This window comes from Ornithorhynchus anatinus, chromosome 1 (genome assembly GCF_004115215.2).
Source record: "Ornithorhynchus anatinus isolate Pmale09 chromosome 1, mOrnAna1.pri.v4, whole genome shotgun sequence".
NCBI lineage: Eukaryota > Metazoa > Chordata > Mammalia > Monotremata > Ornithorhynchidae > Ornithorhynchus > Ornithorhynchus anatinus.
Window position 1 is genome coordinate 168033813 of NC_041728.1, and position 16534 is coordinate 168050346.

Here is a 16534-nt window from a genome sequence, read left to right on the forward strand (position 1 = left end):
TCACTGAGGCCCAGAGAAGTGAAGTGACTTGCCCACAGTCACACAGCTGACGAGTGGCAGAGCCGGGATTCGAACCCATGACCTCTGACTCCCAAGCCCGGGCTCTTTCCACTGAGCCACGCTGCTTCTCTATACACTTATGAGTTACATACACTTATGCGTTGAACCCAGTTATGCGTTACCCACTTAGGTGTTACTCGCACTTGGTGAGGCGGCTAGCTCCCACCCTGTTCACGTCCCACTGGGGAGGCACCCACTTAGGCATGTAGAAGCAGCGTGGCTCAGTGGAAAGAGCCCGGGCTTGGGAGTCAGAGGTCATGGGTTCGAATCCCGGCTCTGCCACTCGTCAGCTGTGTGACTGTGGGCAAGTCACTTCACTTCTCTGGGCCTCAGTGACCTCATCTGTAAAATGGGGATTAAGACTGTGAGCCCCATGTGGGACAACCTGATTCCCCTGTGTCTACCCCAGCGCTTAGAACAGTGCTCCGCACATAGTAAGCGCTTAACAAATACCAACATTGCTATCAAATCCGTTTAAACGTTACATAGAAGCAGCATGGCTCAGTAGAAAGAGCACGGGCTTGGGAGTCAGAGGTCACGGGTTCTAATCCCTGTGCGCCGCTAGTGAACTGTGTGAACTTGGGCAAGTCGCTTAACTTCTCTGTGCCTCAGTTACCTCATTTGTAAAATGGGGATGAAGACTGTGAGCCCCATGTGGGACAACCTGATTCCCCTGTGTCTACCCTCCAGTGCTTCGAACAGTGCTCTGCACATAGTAAGCGCTTAACAAATACCAACATTATTATTATTATTAACTTCTCTGTGCCTCAGTTACCTCATCTGGCAAATGGGGATTAAAACTGTGAGCCCCACGTGGGACAACCTGATCACCTTGTATCTCCCAGCGCTTAGAGCAGTGCTTGGCACATAGTAAGCCCTTGACAAACATACCCATGGTGAAGCGCCTGGCTTCCAACCCCACGAGCGCTCAGCAGGCTGGGACGCTCACCCATCGCACGGCTACTCACTCGGTGCAGGCAGAGCGGCCTTCTCACGCTCTGGACTGAGGAGACCCGCAAGGTTAGAGGCGGCAGGTATTTATCACCACTGCCCTTAGGCCATTCCAGCTTCCGGCCTCAGTTTATCCAATCTCTGCCCTCCCCCATCCTCCATTCCTAATTTGATTGGCACAGGGGCGAGGGCACCTTCTGTATTCTCTCTGCTCCCTCTACCCCTCCCTTCACCTCTCCGCAGCTAAACCCTCTTCTCCCCCCTTTCCCTCTGCTCCTCCCCCTCTCCCGTTCCACCCCCTCAGCACTGTACTCGTCCGCTCGACTATATATCTTCATCACCCTATTTATTTTGTTTAATGAGATGTACATCACCCTGATTCTATTTAGTTGCCCTTGTTTTTACGAGACGTTCTTCCCCTCGACTCTATTTATTGCCATTGTTCTCGTCTGCCCGTCTCCCCCGACGAATAATAATAATAATAATAATATTGGTATTTGTTAAGCGCTTACTATGTGCAGAGCACTGTTCTAAGCGCTGGGGTAAACACAGCTTACTATGAGAGCTTACTATGTGCCTGGCACTGTACTAAGCACTGGGGAGTATACAAGCAAATTGGGCTGTCCCAGTGTCCCAGAGGAGACCGTAAGCCCGTCAAAGGGCAGGGACTGTCTCTATCTGTTGCCGACTTGTACATTCCAAGCGCTTAGTACAGTGCTCTGCACATAGTAAGCGCTCAGTAAATACTATTGAATCAATGAATGAATATTCCCAGCTTGGGCTGTCAATCTGGGAGTTTCGATTGTGGGGTCGGTGTCCCACCTTCACTTCCGAGTTCCGCCCGCTGGCTCAGAAGGTCACGAGATAGCAATTGCCCTTGAGATGGTCGGTCCCCCAGGGTCACCTTGGGACACTGGGACAGCCCAATTCGCTTGTATACTCCCCAGTGCTTAGTACAGTGCCAGGCACATAGTAAGCTCTCAACAAATACCACAGATATTATTAGTATTACCACTTCAACGTATGATTTGTACTAGCAGTAGGATTTATTGAGTGCTCCCTGATGCCGTGTACTGTCTTTGGCACTTGGGCAGTACAGAGTAACAAAGTTCATTTATTCATTCGGTCGTATTTATTGAGCTCTCACTGTGTGCAGAGCACTGTACTAAGCACTTGGGAGAGTATGGTATAACAATAAACAGACACGTTCCCTGCCCACAACAAGCTTACAGTCTAGAGGGGAGACAGACCTATGGAAGCAACCCGGCCTAGCGGTTAGAGCACGGACCTGGGAGTCAGAAGGTCATGGGTCCTAATCCCGGCCCCGCCACTCGTCTGCTGCGTGACCTTGGGGAAGTCACTTCACTTCTCTGGGCCTCAGTTCCCGTCTTCTGTAAAATGGGAATTCAGACTCTGAGTCCTATGTGGGACAGGGACTGTGTCCAACCCTATTATCTTGTATCTACCCCAGCGCTTAGAACGGTGCCTGGCACATAGTAAGCGCTTAACAAATACCATCAGTATTAATTATAATATAAATGAATTAGAGATATGTATATAAGTTCTTTGGAGGATGAATAAAGGGAGGAAGTCAGGGTGATGCAGAAGGAAGTGGGAGAAGAGGAAAGGAGGGCTTAGTCAGGGAAGGCCTCTTGGAGGAGATGGGCCTCAGTAAGGCTTTGAAGGGAGGAAGAGTAATTGTGACATAGACCCGGCTCACAAGGAGATTACCCTCTAATGAAAGTCGCCACGGGTCTAACCGAGAGTGTCTTTAAAAGAAAAAGCCTTATCTTCATATTGAATAGTCCTCTGGACTATATGGGTAGGAGTCAGTGATCGATCCCGATTCTCTATCGACAGCCGTAGATGGCTACGTTTGAGGACAGGTGCTTAACAGTGTCAGAACTTTTCTCCTTCTCCAGGGGAAGCATTCCATGAGGGCTCCCTGGGAGAGTCCCCCACCCCTCCTCATCCCACAGCTCACATCTGTCCCGGGTGAGGTCACCGAGCGACCTAAAAAACCTCCAAGCCCAGAAACAAACACGGTGCCTCGCTTTCTCAGTTTTCTTTGGGGCTTTTTAACCCCAGAGTTCCCCAGAGCCTGGGGCACCTCCGTCATGCTAGTCATTCGCTCGTTCAGTTGTATTTACTGAGCATCTGCTGTGTGCAAAGCACCGTACCGAGCACTTGGAAGAGTACAACACAATAGTAGACGCATTCTCTGCCCACAGTGAGCTTACAGTCTAGAGGGGGAGACAGACAATATAAAGAAATAAATGACGGATATGGACATAAGTGCTGTGCGGCTGGGATGAGGGGCATGAATAAAGGGAGCGAGTCAGGGAGATGAAGAAGGGAGTGGGAGAAGAGGAAAAGGGCGGCTTAGTGAGGGAAGGCCTCCTGGAGGAGCTGTGCCTTCAATAAGGCTTTGAAGCGGGGGAGAGTCACTGTCCGTTACATCTGAGGAGGGAGGGCCTTCCGGGCCAGAGGCGGGACGTGGATCGGCGGCGAGATAGACGGGATCAAGGTGCGGTGAGAAGGTTAGCATTAGAGGGCTCACCTCCTTCCCAGAATGAGCTTCCCCCTTTTCCATCTGCTCCCTCCCTCTGCTGCCTCTCTGCCCCCCCCCTTCACCTCCCCTCAGCTAAGCCTCCTTTTCCCGCCTTTTCCTTCTGCTCCTCCCCCTCTCCCTTCCCCTCCCCTCAGCACTGTCCTCATCCGCTCATTTCCATATATTTTTATTACCCTATTTATTTTGTTAATGAGATGTACATCCCCTTGATTCCATTTATTGCTATTGTTTTTGTCTATCTCCCCCGATTAGACTGTAAACCCATCAGTGGGCAGGGACTGTCTCTACCTGTTGCCGATTTGTCCATTCCAACCGCTTAGTACGGTGCTCTGCACATGGGAAGCGCTCAATAAATACTATTAAATGAATGAATGAGAGGAGTGCTGTGTGCAAAGCATTGTTCTAAGCACTTGAGAGAGTACAATGTAACAATAACCAGACACATTCTCTGCCCACAACGAGCTTACGGGATATAGTCTACCAGCCAACGACCTAGAGCTAGCTCCAATCCAAAGAGGAAGAGTCTGCCTACGCTCTTATCTGGTTGCAATAGTTTCTTTCGGCGGGGAACACGGGACGCGCTGCCCTTGAAGGCTTCTTGTCTCTTCCGGACTTAATGTCGTCAGGAACCAGGCCCCGCTGTCTCCCACAGACGGCAGAGGGGAGCTTTCCCCTCCTTAGCTGCCTCAGTCACCATCCGAATCCTGTCAGGAGCCACTAAAGAAGCAGTTCTTCTTTCTGGACAGTGGAGGTCATGTTTTAATACAGAAACTCATCTGTTTAATGCCTTTCTCCATTTGGCCGGGGCTTGGCTCTGTAGCTTAGAAAGCAAATAAACGACTGGGGGCTGCTCTGCTCTCCTCAGTGGGGAGCCACTGGCCTCTGAGCGTCTCGAAAAATTCGAGGTTGTGGAGCTCAGGGCCAGAAGCGGCGTGGCTCGGTGGGAAGAGCCCGGGCTTGGGAGTCAGAGGTCGGGGGTTCGAATCCCAGCTCCGCCACTTGTCAGCTGTGTGACTGCGGGCAAGTCACTTCATTTCTCTGGGCCTAAATTCCCTCATCTGCAAAATGGGGATTAACTGTGAGCCTCACGTGGGACAACTTGATTACCCTGTAACTAACTCAGCGCTTAGAACAGTGCTCTGCACGTAGTAAGCGCTTAACAAATACCAGCATTATTATCCCGCTTCTGCCGCTTGTCAGCTGTGTGACTTTGGGCCAAGTCACTTCACTTCTCTGGGCCTCAGTTATCTCATCTGTAAAATGGGGATTAAGACCGTGAGCCCCACGTGGCACAACCCGGTTACCTTGTATCTACCCCAGCGCTTAGAACAGTGCTTGGCACATAGCGCCTAACAAACACCATCAGTATTATTATTATTATTTGGGGCTGCAGTTTGGTTCTCTAACAGTGGCATTTTGAATGCAAAGGTGTTATGTATCCTCTAACAGAAAAGCAGGACGTGACCTTTGAGTTGTCCATAAAATGATTATATAGATAAATTATCTACCTGGCTTTAAGTGACGTATTCTGAATGATTTATTTCTATTAATGGCTGGCTCCCTCTCCAGACCGTTAAGCTCACTGGGGGCGGGGAACATGTCTACCGACGCTGTTGTGCTGCACTTTCCCAGGTGCTTAGTACAGTAAGTGCTCTGCACACAGTAAGCGCTCAGTAAATAACGTTGACTGATGGATTGAAAATGCCTAAATTGGCATCTGGGAATGAGAGGAGGCATGGGAGTGGAGTGAGTGTGTATATGTTTATGTGTACGTGTGTGTGTGTACCTGAGGGGTGCGTACATGGGGGTGCGTGTGTCTCTACTTATTAATAATAATGATTATTATGGTAGTTGTTAAGCACTTACTATATGCCGAGCACTGCTGTAAGCGCCGGAATAGTTACGAGGTAGTGAGGTTGGACACAGAGAAGCAGCGTGGCTCAGTGAAAAGAGCCCGGGCTTGGGAGTCAGAGGTCATGGGTTCGAATCCCGGCTCTGTCACTTGTCAGCTGTGTGACTGTGGGTAAGTCACTTAACTTCCCTGTGCCTCAGTTACCTCATCTGTAAAACGGGGAATTGATTGTGAGTCTCATGTGGGACAACCGATTACCCTGTATCTATCCCAGCGCTTAGAACAGTGCTCTGCACACAGTAAGTGCTTAACAAATACCAACATCATTATTATTATTATCCCACATGGGGCGCACACTCTTAATCCCCATTTTACAGATGAGGAAACTGAGGCCCAGAGAAATGAAGTGACATGTCCAAGGCCACACAGCAGACATGTGGAGGAGGCAGGATCAGAACCCCTGACCTTCTGAGCCCCAGGCCCGTGCTCTGTACGCTAAGCCCCACTGTTTATCGTACACTTATCACTTGATCCAGTGTCCAGGGCGACTACCTAGCCCCTAAAGGCTCAGAAGAGCCGATTTTTCTCAAGACCTGAGCGCTCCTCGCTTCACCTGAGATACCTAGAGAGGAGCCCTCCAGACCAAGGCTGATGATGAACGTGGACGAGCTAAGCAGCGCTGGATCCATAACAACAATTTGCTCCGCCTTTCCTAACTCTCCTTCCGTCTGCTTCCCACTTTTTCCCATGAAGAACAGAGAAAATGAACAGAGACGCAGAGACTGAGAAGTAGGATGGCCTAGTGGTTAGAGGACAGGTCTGAGAAGGACCTGAGTTCTAATTCTGACTCTGCCACCGACCTGCACTCCCGACACAGGTCAAAGCAGAGGCCCTAGAGCTAAGATTCATTCATTCGTTCATCCAGTCGTATTTCTCGAGCATACAGAGCACCGCACTGAGCGCTTGGGAGAGTACAGTACAACGGGAAACGGACACATTCCCTGCCCACAACGAGCTTACAGTCTAGAACGGGGGAGAGAGACATTAATATAAAGAAATAAATTACAGAGATATACATAGGTACTGTGGGGCTGGGAGCGGGGAAGAACAGACGGAGCAAGTCAGGGCGACGCAGAGGGAGTGGGAGATGAGGGAAAGCGGAGCTTAGTCTGGGAAGGCTCCTTGGAGGAGATGGGCCTTCGTTAAGGCTTTGAATGGAGGGGAGAGTAGTTGTCTGCCAGATTTGAGGAGGGAGGGCGTTACGGGCCTGAGGCGGGATGTGGACTAGGGGTTGGCAGCCAGAAAGGCGAGATGGCGGCACAGTGAGAAGTTCGGCGGTAGAGGAGCGAAGTGTGCGGGCTGGATTGGAGGAGAGTAGCGAGGTGAGGTAGGAGGGGGCAAGGTGGCGGATTGCTTTAAAGCCAGTGGTGAGGAGGTTTTGTGCGATGCGGAGGTGGGTGGGCAACCACTGGAGTTTTTTGAGAAGTGGGGTGACACGGCCAGAGCTTGAAGAGTGAAGTACGGACTGGAGTGGGGAGAGACCGGAGGCTGGGAGGGCAGCAAGGACTGGTTAAATATCACTGGTTAATGCAGAGGTCCCAAAACTCCCATCGCCGTTTAGAGCAGTGTCTCCAGAGCTCCAGCCACTGGTCGGAGAAGACGCCCCAGAGCACCGGCATTGTGGCTCTGGGCAAGTCCCTTAACTTCTCTGTGCCTCAGTTCCCTCATCTGGAAAATGGGGATTAAGACTGTGAGGCTCGTGTGGGACAGGGACCGTGTCCAACCTGATCGGTTTGTGTCTACCCCAGTGCTTAGTACAATGCCTGGCGCACGATAAGTGCTTAACAAATACTCTTAAAAAAAATCCTGGCTTCTTCGGGCAGTGACAGAGATTTAAAGTCCCACCTTGAAATCTGTCCAGCTAATCCACCTGGGGGCAGCTACGGGATTCACAAAATGGCCCACTACAACAGCAGCATGGCTCAGTGGAAAGAGCACGGGCTTAGGAGTCAGAGATCATGGGTTCGAATCCCGCCACCTGTCAGCTGTGTGACTTTGGGCAAGTCACTTCACTTCTCAGTGCCTCAGTTACCTCATCTGGAAAATGGGGATGAAGACTGTGAGCCTCACGTAGAACAACCTGATTACCCTGTTCTACCGCAGCGCTTAGAACAGTGCTCAGCACATAGTAAGTGCTTAACAAATACCAACGTCATTATTATTATTATCTCCCCAGTGACAGCTCCGAACTAGCCAGTTTGGCTGCCATCCTCGTGTGCTTCGGTTCTGTAATCCATGCCGATAGGCAGGACTTCCATTTTCTCCAGGAGAAAAAGGGAGATGATGGGAGATGGGAGAAGGACACACGCACAAACACGGGTACAGCATGGCCTCGTGGAAGGAGCACAGGCCTGGGAGTCAGGTGACCTGGATTCTAATCCCGGCTATGCTACTTCTCTGCTGTGTGTCACTGGGCAAGTCACTTCACTTCTCTGGGCCTCAGCGATCTCATCTGCAAAATGAGGATTCAAACCGTCAGCCCCGTGTGGGACATGGACTGTGCCCAACCTTCCCAGCGCTTAGTAAAGTGCCTGACGCAGAGTAAGCGCTTAACAAATACCGTAACAAGAGGTGGGAGAACTTTGTAGTTTTTTCTTCCTCAGTAGTCTGCCTTACGGATACAGGCGGTAGTGGAAAACATGGTTTATGTGAAATAATCCACAGCCAAGGGATTCAGGTATCAATCAATCATTCAATAGTATTTATCGAGCGCTTACTATATGCAGAGCACTGGACTAAGCACTTGGAATGTACAATTCGGCAACAGAGTTGATCCCTGCCCAATGACAGGCTCACAGTCTAATCAGGGGAGAGATCAATCGTATTTATTGAGCACTTACTGGGTGCAGCACTAATAATAATCATGGTATTTGTTAAGCGCGTACTGTGTACCAAGCATTCATTCATTCAATAGTATTTATTGAGCGCTTACTATGTGCAGAACACTGTACTAAGCGCTTGGAATGTACAAGTCGGCAACAGATAGAGACAGTCCCTGCCCTTTGACGGGCTTACGGTCTAATCAGCACAAGCCCTGGGGCAGATATAAATTTATCAGGTTGTCCCACGTGGGGCTCATGGTCTTAATCCCCATTTTCTAGATGAGCTAACGGAGGTACAGAGAAGTGAAGTGACTTTGCCCAAAGTCACCCAGCTGGTAAGTGGCGGAGCTGGGATTAGAACCCACGACCTCTGACTCCCAAGCCCGGGCTCTTTCCACTAAGCCAAGCCTCTTCCCATACTGGACTAAGCATTTGGGAGAGTAATAATAATAATAATGTTGGTATTTGTTAAGCGCTTACTATGTGCAGAGCACTGTTCTAAGCGCTGGGGGAGATACAGGGTAATCAGGTCGTCCCACGTGAGGCTCACAGTTAATCCCCATTTTGCAGATGAGGTAACTGAGGCCCAGAGAAGTGAAGTGACTTGCCCACATCACACAGCTGACAAGTGGCGGAGCCGGGAGTCGAACCCATGACCTGACTCCGAAGCCCAGGCTCTTTCCACTGAGCCACGCTGCTTCCCCTAATATAACAGAGTGATTAGACACATTCTTTGACCATAACAAGCTCACAGTCTAGAGGGGGAAGATAGAAATTAAATAAGTTAGGGACGTGTACATAAGCACTGTGGGGCTGAGGGAGAAGTGAATAAAGGTACAAATCCAAGGGCAGGGGTGACACACAAGGGAGTGGGCAAAGACAGTCCTGGGTGTCAGAAAGACCTGCGTTCTAATCCTGCTTCCTCCACATGTGATCTAGACTTCGAGCTCGCTGTGGGCAGCAATGTGTGTGTTTGTTGTTATATTGTACTCTCCCGAGCGCTTAGTACAGTGCTTTGCACAGAGTAAGCGCTCAATAAATACGATTGAATGAATGAATGTCTGCCGTGTGACCCTGGGCAAGTCACTTAACTTCTCTGGGCTTCAGTTATCTCGTCTGTAAAATGGGGATTAAGAGTGTGAGCCCTGTTGAGACAGGGACTGGTTAATTTGTATCTACCCCAGCGCTTGGCACATAGTAAATGCTTAATAGGTACCCTAATTATTATTAGTTATAATTATGATTCGCAGAGGCTAAAGAAATGTGACAAGGGGTGACCCAGGTTGGGGCCAAATGGAAACACATTTTCTAGCGTGCGCAGTCTAGCTGCTGATGTCTGGGAGGGCCTCTCTGGGACCCCTCACAACTGGGATTTTGGTCGCCCCTGGGCCATCTGGAGATTGGGTTCCCAGCATTGGGCCGGGGCCTTCTCCTATTTCCCCAGACATAATCAATGGTATTTATCGAGTGCTTACTTATTTCCCCAGACATAATGGTATTTATCAATGTGTATTTATCGAGTGCTTACTTAGTCCAGTGGTCTACACAGACTAAGCGCTTGGGAGAGTAGAGTACAACAAAATTAGTGAGCATGTTTCCTGCCCATAATGAACTTCCGGTCTAGTTTAGCTAAGACTGGATGGGGTAGGAGGAGGAGGACATGAAAGGCTGCTTGGCCTTCCACTGCTAAAAAGTGCCATCCTTTGTGAGCAAGGGAGAAGAGAGCCCAGTGGCGGCTGCCTCTTGAAATTCCCGGTTTATAATCAAGCCATTAGGAGAGTCTTCAAAGCTTCTCTGCCGCTCACCTCCTCACGGTCCCCCATTTGCGCCAGTCCCGCCGTCGACCCCCGGGCCACGTCCTCCCGCCGTCCCGGAAGGCCCTCCCTCCTCACCTCCGCCAAACTAACTCTCTTCCCCTCTTCAAAGCCCTACTGAGAGCTCCCCTCCTCCGGGAGGCCTTCCCAGACCGAGCCTCCCTTTCCCTCTGCCCCTCCTCGCCTCCCAAATCGCGCTTCTCCCTGCCTCTGCCCTACCTCCCTCCCCTCCCCACAGCACTTGTGTGTATTTGTATATATTGTTCATTACTGTATTTATTAATGATGTGCATATATCTATGATTGTATTTATCTATTTTGATGGTATCGATGCCCGTCTACTGGTTTTGCTTTGCTGTCTGTCTCCCCGTTGAGCCCGTTGTTGGGCGGGGATTTTCTCGATCCGTTGCCAAATTGTACATTCCAAGCGCTTAGTCCAGTGCTCTGCACGCAGTAAGCGCTCAGTAAATACGATTGAATGAATGAATATTAAAAGCACATCTCCTTCAAGAGGCTTTCCGGGACTGAACTCTCATTTCCTCCTCTCCCACTCCCTTCTGTGTTGCCTTTAAACTTGGATTTGTTCCCTCTCTTCACCCCTCCCTCAGCCCCCCAGCACTTTGTACTTTATATTAAGATCTCTCTCGTCTTCTAGACTGAATGCTTATGGGCCAGGAATGGTTGATGATGATGATGATGATGATGATATTCATTAAGCGCTAATTATGTGTCAAGCACTGTTCTAAGCACTGGGGAAGATAGGAGCTAATCAGGTTGGACACAGTCCCTGGCCCACATGGTGGTCACAGTCTTAATCCCCATTTTATAAATGAGGTACAGGGATGATGATAATAATGTTGGTATTTGTTAAGTGCTTACTATGTGCCGAGCACTGTTCTAAGCGCTGGGGTAGATACAAGGGAATGAGGTTGCCCCACGTGGGGCTCACAGTCTTCATCCCCATTTTACAGATGAGGGAACTGAGGCCCAGAGAAGTTAAATGACACCCAAGGTCACACAGCTGACAAGTGGCAGAGGCGGGATTAGAACCCACAACCTCTGACTCCCAAGCCTGGGCTCTTTCCATTGAGCCATGCTGCTTCTCTAATGTGAAGTGACTTGCCCAAGGTCACAAAGCAGACAAGTGGTGGAGCCAGGATTAGAACTCAGGTCCTTCTGACTCCCAGGCCCTTGTTCTAACCACTAGAGACACTATTCTACCAACTCTATGTGGGACTCTTCCAAGCTCTTAATAATCATAATGATAATGTTGGTATTTGTTAAGCGCTTATTATGTGCAGAGCACTGTTCTAAGCGCTGGGGTAGATTTACAGGGTAATCAGGTTGTCCCACGGGAGGCTCACAGTCTTCATCCCCATTTTCCAGATGAGGTAACTGAGGCACAGAGAAGTGAAGTGACTTGCCCACGGTCACACAGCTGACAAGTGGCAGAGGCGGGATTCGAACCCATGACCTCTGACTTCCAAGCCCGGGCTCTTTCTACTGGGCCACGCTCCTTCTCTTAGTACTCTGCACACATATGCAATTGATTGATTGATTGATTGAGATGGATCAATAAAACCTCCAGTCACGCTGGAGTTACGAAATGGTCTTATGTAAAGGAACAGGCATCAGAGAAGCGACGTGGAAAGAGCGCGGGCTTGGGAGTCAGAGGTCATGGGTTCTAATCCCGGCTCTGCCGCTAGTCAGCTGTGTGACCTTGGGCGAGTCACTTAACTTCTCTGTGCCTCAGTTACCTCATCTGTCAAATGGGGATTAAAAAAACTGTGAGCCCCACGTGGGACAACCTGATCACCTTGTATCCCCCCGCGCTTAGAACAGTGCTTTGCACATAGTAAGCGCTTAACAAATACCACAGTTATTAATAGAATGTTCACTTTGTTTCTGATGCAGGTGATCCAGCGGATATTCTACACGGTCAATCGGTCTTGGTCTGGAAAAATTACCTTGACAGAGATGAGGAAAAGCAACTTCCTGCAAGTATGCTGCCGCGATTCTAACCCAAAAAGTCCATCATTCTCTTGGGAGCTTTCCGTTGGAAGCGGATTCCCTGTGGTGAACAGTCCCAAGAGCCTTAATTCTTCGAAACCCTCCGTTAGCTCCCGGAGCACATTACTAGGGCGTGTAGTCAATCAGTGGTGAAGCAGTGTGGCTTAGTGGATTCGTTCATTCAGTCGTATTTATTGAGCGCTTACTATGTGCAGCGTGGCTCAGTGGAAAGAGCCCGGACTTGGGAGTCAGAGTTCATGGGTTCGAATCCCGGCTCTGCCACTTGGCAGCTGTGTGACTGTGGGCAAGTCACTTCACTTCTCTGGGCCTCAGTTCCCTCCTCTAAAATGGAGATTAACTGGGAGCTTCACGTGGGACAACCCGATCACCCTGTATCTACCCCAGCGCTTAGAACAGTGCTCTGCACATAGTAAGCACTAAACAAATACCAACATTATTATTATTATTGTTATGTGCAGAGCACTGTACTAAGCGCTTGGAATGTATAATTCGGCAACAGAGACAGTCCCTGCCCCACAGCGGGCTGACAGTCTAGACGGGGGAGACAGACACAAAGCAAAACAGAACAAAACAAGGGCCCGAGAGTCAGAGAGACCTGGGTTCTAATCCCGGGTCCTCCACGTTTCTGCTGTGCGACCTTGGGCAAGTCACTTCCCTTTTCCGGGCCTCAGTTCCCTCATCTGTAAAAATGGGGATTAAGACTGTGAGCTCGATGTGGGACAGGGACTGTGTCCAACCTGATTTCCTTGTATATACCCCAGCACTTAGGACAGTGCTTGGCGATTATTCATCCGTTCATTCGATCATATATCGTATTTACTGAACGCTTACCCTGTGCAAAGCACTGTATTAAGCATTTGGGAGAGTACAGTTATCACAATAACAATAATAATAATGTTGGTATTTGTTAAGCGCTTACTATGTGCAGAGCACTGTTCTAAGCGCTAGGGTAGGTACAGGGTAATCAGGTTGTCCCACATGAGGCTCACAGTCTTCATCCCCATTTTAATAATAATAATAATAATAATGGTATTTGTTAAGCGCTTACTATGTGCAGAGCACTGTTCTAAGCGCTGGGGTAGACATAGGGGAATCAGGTTGTCCCACGTGGGGCTCACAGTCTTAATCCCCATTTTACAGATGAGGGAACTGAGGCACCGAGAAGTTAAGTGACTTGCCCAAAGTCACACAGCTGGCAAGTGGCAGAGCCGGGGTTCGAACCCATGACCTCTGACTCCAAAGCCCGTGCTCTTTCCAGTGAGCCACGCTGCTTCTCATTTTACAGATGAGGGAACTGAGGCACAGAGAAGTAAAGTGACTTGCCCACAGTCACACAGCTGACAGGTGGCAGGGCCGGGATTCGAACCCATGACCTCGGCTCCCAAGCCCGGGCTCTTTCCACTGAGCCCCGCTGCTTCTCACAACAAACAGACACATCCCTGCCCACAACAAGCTCACAGTGTAGAGGGAGACAGCACATAGTAAGCTCTTAAAAATATCAAAATTGTTATCATTATTATTGTTGAGTGCTTACTGTTGTGATTATTGAGTGCTTACCATATGCAGAGCACTGTACTAAGCGTTTGGCAGAGTACAGTACAACAGAGTTGGTAGGCATGAGGGTTTTACAAGTGCAAACGATCAGTACACGTCTCTACACACAATAAGCCCTCAATAAACACCATTGATGGATTGATTGCTTATATAAACCTATGGATTGATTGATTATATAAACCCACATGGTAATATCATGGGAAGAAAGTCCCAAGGTGTTTTGCAAAATAAGAAACCTAATCCCTAGTCCCAGCTCCACCGCCTGCCTGCTGTTTGACCTTGGGCAAGTCACAACTTCACCGGACCTCGGTTTCCTCATCTGTAAAATGGGCTTTCAAAAGCTGTTCTCCCTCCTACTTAGCCTGAGGGACAGCAACTGTATTTGATCCGATGATCTTGTAATTACTCCAACACTTACTACCGTGCTTGACCCATAGCAAATGCTTAACAGATGTCACAATTATTTTTATTACCATAATTATTATTGTAATTGTTGTCGTTAGGAGAAACCACCACTTTTTTATATCCTGGCACAGACAAGGCTCGCGTCGGCCTAAACCCTGAAGAAACTAAGGGATTGTTCGGGTTCGGTGTGAGGGAAATGAAGCATTTTGTTTTCGTCGAAGCAGTTTCATTGACGCCTGCGTAGTTATGAAGGGCAAACAAGTTTTTTAACGACATCGGGTTCTTTTTTTTCCATCTGGGTAACAGACACGATAAGCATGGCAAGCAGCATGGCCTGGTGGATAGAGTGGGCCTGGAAGTCTAAAGGACCTGGTTTCTAATCCCGGCTCCTCCACATGTCTGCTGTGTGACCTTGGGCAAGTCAGTTAACTTCTCTGGGCTCCAGTTACCTCATCTGTAAAATGGAGATTGAGGCTGTGAGCCCCACGTGGAACAAGGACTGCGCCCAACTCGATTATCTTGTAATAATGCAGGGGAAGCAGCGTGGCTCAGTGGAAAGAGCACAGGCTTTGGAGTCAGAGGTCATGAGTTCGAATCCCAGCTCTGCCACGTGTCAGCTGTGTGACTGTGGGCAAGTCACTTAACTTCTCTGTGCCTCAGTTACCTCATCTGTAAAATGGGGATTAAGACTGTGAGCCCCATGTGGGACATCCTGATTCCCCCGTGTCTACCCCAGCGCTTAGAACAGTGCTCGGCACATAGTAAGCGCTTAACAAATACCAACATATCTTGTATGGACCCCAGCGCTCAGTACAGTACCTGACACATAGTAAGCTCTTAACAAATGCGATTATTATCATTATTATTAATGAAGAGCACTATTCTCTGAAGGGCTAGGGGTGCTACTCCCAAGTAACTTAGGAACTCTGGGGGAAGCATTAATACCCAGAGATAACCAGTAGTATTTATTGAGTGCTTGCTGTGTGCAGAGCACTGTACTAAGCACTTGGGAGAGTACAGAACAACAACAAATAGACACATTCCCCGCCCACAACGAGCTTACAGTCTAGAGGGGGAGACAGATATTAATATAAATAAATGACAGGCCACATCCTCCCGCGGTCTCGGAACGCCCTCCCTCCTCACCTCCGACAATCTAATTGTCTTCCCCTCTTCAAATCCCTACTTAAAGCTCACCTCCTCCAAGAGGCCTTCCCACACTGAGCTCCCCCCTTTTTCCCTCTGCTCCCCCCATCCCCCCCCTTCACCTCTCCGCAGCTAAAACCTCTTCTCCCCACTTTCCCTCTCCTCCTCCCCCTCTCCCGTCCCATCCCCTCAGCACTGTACTCGTCCGCTCGACTGTATATATCTTCATCACCCTATTAATTTTGTTTAATGAGATGTACATCACCCTGATTCCATTTATTTGCCATTGTTTTTACGAGATGTCCTTCCCCTCGACTCTATTTATCGCCATTGTTCTTGTCCGCCCGTCTCCCCCGATTAGACTGTAAGCCCGTCAAAGAGCAGGGGATTGTCTATCTGTTGCCGATTTGTACATTCCAAGCGCTTAGTACAGGGCTCTGCACATAGTAAGCGCTCAATAAATACTATTGAATGAATGAATGAATGAATAAGTGGTGTGGGGCTGGGAGTGGAATGAATAAAGGGAGCAAGTCAGGGCGACTCAGAAGGGAGTGGCAGAAGAGGAAATGAGGGCTTAGGGAAGGTCTCGGAGGAAATATGCCTTCAGTAAGACTTTGAAGCTGGGGGAGAGTCATTGTCCGTCAGATCTGAGGGAGGGAGGGCCTTCCAGATCAGAGGCAGGACATGGGCGAGAGGTCGGCGGTGAGCTAGACCACTTCGGGGGTGTGCCAACCCCCGGCTGAACCCCCACTTCAAACTGGAGTAGCCTAAAAGTGTTTATGCTCTTCCCAAATTTCCTAATTTATTACCGGCGAGTAAATCTGGGCATTTAGAGGAGTTGCAATGACAGCATGATCAACTAACTGGTCCATGACATGCGTATGCACAACCTAATTGAAAAATTCAGAGGCATCGCTATTAATTAATAAACTCGAATCCAGAAAAGGTCCGCGGCGCTGAATTTGATGCTGGGCTGAATGGAGGGCAACGGAATAGCGAGGAGATGTGCTTCCTTCCTAATTAAGATGGAAGATGAAATTGCAGCCAAAATATTTGAGTTCAGAAATACCAACAGACATATGCTTTTTCTGTGGGTTAAGGGGCCGTGATGAAAATGGAAGTCACCGTGAAGGATCTGGGAAGCAGCATGGCGTAGTGGATAGAGCACGGCCCCGGGAGTCAGAAGGTCATGGGTTCTAATCCCGACTCCACCACTTGTCTGCCCTGCAGCCTTGGGCAAGTCACTTCACTTCTCTGTACCTCGGTT

At 49.3% G+C, this 16534-nt stretch overlaps 1 protein-coding gene across 3 annotated transcripts in view; it reads left to right on the top strand.

The window, feature by feature from the left end:
* PPP2R3A (protein phosphatase 2 regulatory subunit B''alpha) overlaps positions 1 to 16534 on the top strand; it is a 114769-nt gene that overhangs the window by 50907 nt on the left and 47328 nt on the right. For all 3 annotated transcript variants that reach the window (XM_029059712.1, XM_029059729.1, XM_029059722.1), the window contains exon 6: positions 12046 to 12132. In XM_029059712.1, coding sequence (XP_028915545.1) covers positions 12046 to 12132 — 87 coding nt within the window. The remainder of the gene's footprint in view (positions 1 to 12045; positions 12133 to 16534) is intronic.